The 4,592-nt window shown below is 38.0% G+C and overlaps 1 protein-coding gene across 3 annotated transcripts in view; it reads left to right on the top strand.

Moving 5' to 3' along the window:
• Positions 1-2,952, top strand: part of LOC107572625 (receptor activity-modifying protein 3-like) — a 15,535-nt gene extending 12,583 nt beyond the window's left edge. For all 3 annotated transcript variants that reach the window (XM_016259046.1, XM_016259045.1, XM_016259044.1), the window contains one exon: positions 1,623-2,952. In XM_016259046.1, coding sequence (XP_016114532.1) covers positions 1,623-1,875 — 253 coding nt within the window. In that variant the 3' untranslated portion in view covers positions 1,876-2,952. The remainder of the gene's footprint in view (positions 1-1,622) is intronic.
• The last annotated feature ends 1,640 nt before the right edge of the window (positions 2,953-4,592 follow it).

Raw genomic sequence — 4,592 nt, 5'->3', positions numbered from 1 at the left:
CACACTCACACACACACACACACACACACACACACTCACACTCACTCACACACACACACACACACACACACACACACACACTCACACTCACACTCACACTCACTCACATCAGAAAAAATTATTTTCATTAAGAAAGCAAAGCCTGTTTTGCATTCATATCAAATTCATTTAATCCCAAACATTCTTGTCATTATGAAAAATTTTTATTTATAATTTTATTTTGAAAGTCACATTCTGCTTTTAATAAAAACAATCATTGTGTCTGGATAGGCCGATTTTTGTGGCTATATTACAATGATGAGAGTGTGATTTTTTTTTTTTTTCATAACATTAATAATTGAATTAGAAAAAAATGTATTACTGTGAAGCTGTCTTGAAACAATCTGTATAGAATATAGAAATGAATATGACTTAATAAGAAAGTGAAACACCACAGGTGAGTAGGTAAACAAATTAACAATGTTTAAAACCATGTTACAATGTTTCTGAAATGTTATGTATGAATATGCAAATTAAATCTGCACACTTCTTTGATTTTGTCGTCATATTAGAGTCGAAGGTTTTTCCAGAGGGGATTCTGGATTTCTCTTTTTATCGCTCCATAAATCAGAAAATGCTGTCAACAGACAGAAAATAAAACACATCTTCAGCATGTTTTTAGGAGTGAAATGTTTATAAATCAGTGTGAATGAAATATGAACAACCCTTCAGAATATAGAGAGGAATAAAACTGTAAAGAGAAAAAACTCTTTAAAGATATGTTATGGAGCAAAATACAGCAAAACTTTAGCAGTGCATGAAAACACGCTGGTTTGGCCTGTAGTGTCTCAAAGAAGAGTCTGAATGTGTTTAATTGTCATGAAGATATCCCAATGCAAAGCATCTTCATGATCCTCAGAATCAGGCTTCATGTTCTTTGTGCCAGTATTAATATCTTGTGTTTTGGACGTCGATCAGGAGGACTGTGTGATGAAGTGTGCTTTGGTATTGTGATGTAAATTCTGTTCATCTGCGTCTCAGTGAAGATGAAGAGGAAAGAACTTTATTAGCATTATAAAGCTGGTGTCACGGGCAGAACTCCGGCTAATCGGAAAGATTTGTCTGAAAAGAGTCATTAAACGCTGAATATGAGCCGTTTCTCTGGCTGACGTCCTGAAGGAAATGAGTGATGCACTGATTGCTGTGAAAGAAAACGACCTGAATTTCTCCATCACATGTGAGCCTGCAGCACATATGTGTCCCTGCAGCACAAAAGCAGTGTTGAGTCGCTGGGGGATATTTGTAGCAATAGCCAACAATACATTGTATGGGTCACAATTATACATTTCTCTTTTATGCCAAAAATCATTAGGATATTAAGTAAAGATCATGTTCCATGAAGATATTTAGTAAATGTCCTACCGTAAATACATCAAAACTTAATGTTTGATTAGTAATATGCATTGCTAAGAACTTCATTTGAACAACTTTAAAGATGATTTTCTCAATATTTAGATTTTTTTGCACCCTCAGATTCCAGATTTTCAAATAGTTGCATCTCAGCCCAATATTGTCCGATCCTAACAAACCATACATCAATGGAAGCTTATTTATTCAGATCAGGTTTCTGCTTGTCTCCTCAGAGAGTATCACGTCTTCTCCTTCTGCACGGAGATGAACGCCGAGCGCATCGGCTGCTTCTGGCCGAACCCAGCGGTGGAGCGCTTCATCATCAGCATCCACAAGCACTTCTTCTCCAACTGCAGCCTGGAGCACGTGTTCATTGACCCGCCGGACGACACGCTCACCCTCCTCATCCTCGTGCCCGTCTTCCTCACGCTGGCCATGGTGGTGCTAGTGGTGTGGTGCAGCAAGCGGAGCGACATCCTCGCCTAGCGTCTGTGGATGAAGAACACGCTCACAGCAGGTTTGGTGTGTGCTTCTGCTGTTTGAGTGTCAGCTTTCAGAAACTGTGTGACGAGTGAAGATGAAGAAGCTGTAATTCAGTGCTAATAGAGAGCGTGAGTGGATCTCTGGAAGGAGGACTACATGGATCATGCACTGTACAGCTATTATTTAATGTTTTAATTAAATAACGTAGATTTAGAGCATTTGTCAAGCTCACACTGCCGTGTTTGTGGTTTTTGCTGGGTTCGTTATCATCTCGACACGCGTCGCCGGCTCATTTATCCAGTGATTTTAGCTTGAGCTTTCTTCTCTGACTAAATGATCAACATGTTCCTGTGAAACACAAATGCCTGAAGCGGGACATGTGAACGAGTTCGATCGAGAATCCGGCCAGGCTGGGTTTAGGACGACCGTATTATTTATATGAGAAGGAAAGCCATGTATTGTGTGTGACTTAGAGATACAAACAAAAGACAATAGTTGCTCTCAAGCGCCTGGCCTCGTGTTCTGCAGAAGAGCCGCTCGCGCCGCAGGAAGGATATCAAAGTCTTTCCCAGCGCGGCCGATGAATGAGAGGAAGTGGCCTGATTATGATTTTCACCAAAAGAGCTCCAGGAACCGCTGCCGTGTTCCCCAAACGTGTGTGTTCTGATGGAGAGATGATGATCGTCTGTGAGCGTCGTCTCCTCAATCTGCAGCATTTCTTATCCTGCTGTGCAGAACAGCAGCCTACATTTATCATTTCTGTATTTGAACTGCATAAAACATATTCCGTCGATTAGGATTTCACAGTTCTAACATAAACTAATAAACTTCTTAGCATGAACTGATGAACTGAAGTAATGCATATTTGTCAGTCATTCGTCGATGAAACAGGTCACTCAAGAAATCCTTTACTATTCGCATCTACTTGATTTTATTTAAAAAAGAGTTTATTACAGTTTCTTAGATTCGGTTTAAATCTGTTCGTTGTGAAAATGAATAAATAAATTCAGTTTAAAAGTACAAAGATGTGACTACCTGTGAATTGAACTGAAACTAACTTTATTTATTAATGATAAATATATCGCTGCAAAAAATTATTTTCTTCGTATTTCTGTCTTGATTCAACATTCTTGAATCAAGGATGCATTTAATTAACAAGTAAAATGACAAGATATTAAGTCTTGTTTTGTTTTTTTTAAATGATAAAAATTATGTTAATATTTGCTTAAAACAAGCACAAATATCTGCCAATTGAGTAAGAAAAATAATCTTAATTCAAAGACTAAACAAGAGTATTTTTCTTGCCCCATTGGCAGATATTTTTACTTGTTTTAAGCAAATATTAACATCATTTTGATCATTTTTTTCAGAAAATAAGACATAATATATTAAGTCATTTTACTTGTAAATTCATCTTGATTCAAGAATTCTTAGTATTTTGTCTTGTTTTCTAGTATAAATATCTAAGTAAGAAAATCATTGTTTGCAGTGTATACAGTTAAATATATGAAACAAACTTTATTTATTAATGATAAATACATAAAGCTAGTTATTGTGTAGTTAAAGTTTATTAACACTATTACAGAAATCTGACCTGTTTCATTGCTGTAAGTTCAAATACATAAATCTTAAATTGAAGTGTTTGATTGAGGCCTCATGTGTGTATATATATATATTCCTGTAGGTCTGTGTGTTGTGCTGCGAGCAGGCTCTCTGTTCGGAGTGTGTTACTGGAAGTGGATTAAGAGTTTTCAGTGCCTCCAGCGCTCACTTCCTGTTTACTTTAGAACTCCCACACTGCTAAAGTTCACACAGAAGCACAACGGAGCTAAGTTTAACTGGACAGATTGAGGACGTGATGTTCATCTGGAACGCAGAATCAATCAGAGCTTCTTTCCTGCTGAAATCATCAATTATACGTTCATATTCAACACTCAAGCACTGTTTCAGCAAAGGGTTTCTGTCTATCTGTTAGATAATAAATGATCTGATTCATGTTTGATTCATTCTGACGTGTTGATGTGATTCACTCGCAGCTGCTCATGATTCATGTTTCGCTGTTGATTTTGATGCGGTTCTTCAGCTCAAACCAGGCTGGAATGGGTCGTTTTTGTCTTTAACAGGAGCTTCAGGTCAATATCTAATGATATCTAGCACATTTTCTTTCAGATTTATGCAACACTTTTGGATCATATGATTCGTTCGCTTAATGATTCTGAACAGCTGTGATTCATCTGTAATGTTCATAATAAAAACCTCGATTCAGCAACACCTTTCCATCCAGACGCTGCTGCTGTCGAGCAGAAAAACACACATATACAGTAAATATGATTGTTCTTCTGCTCGTCAAGCAGCAGAGCGTCAGTATAAATGCATCTCAGCTCTGGAATAAAGGTTGAGTTCTGCTAATATTAGTCTCTATTGTGTCAGTGTTACAGGACATGATGCGTCTGACGCCCATCTGGACACACGACCCACATTCACTGAGATTTCAGCTGGAAATAGAGTTAAATAGAGTTTCTGACACTGACTTTGACCCGCAGCTACTGTCTGTGAACGTCATTGCTCACTCACACACACACACACACACACACTCACTCAAACACACACACACACACACGCACACACACACACACACAACACACATCTGTAACACTCACTCACACACACATCTGTAACACACACACTCACTCACTCACTCACACACACTCACTCACACA

Source organism: Sinocyclocheilus grahami, unplaced genomic scaffold (assembly GCF_001515645.1).
Source record: "Sinocyclocheilus grahami isolate Dianchi unplaced genomic scaffold, SAMN03320097.WGS_v1.1 scaffold1782.1, whole genome shotgun sequence".
Taxonomy (NCBI): Eukaryota; Metazoa; Chordata; class Actinopteri; order Cypriniformes; family Cyprinidae; genus Sinocyclocheilus; species Sinocyclocheilus grahami.
This window is presented reverse-complemented; position numbering and strand designations above follow the sequence as displayed.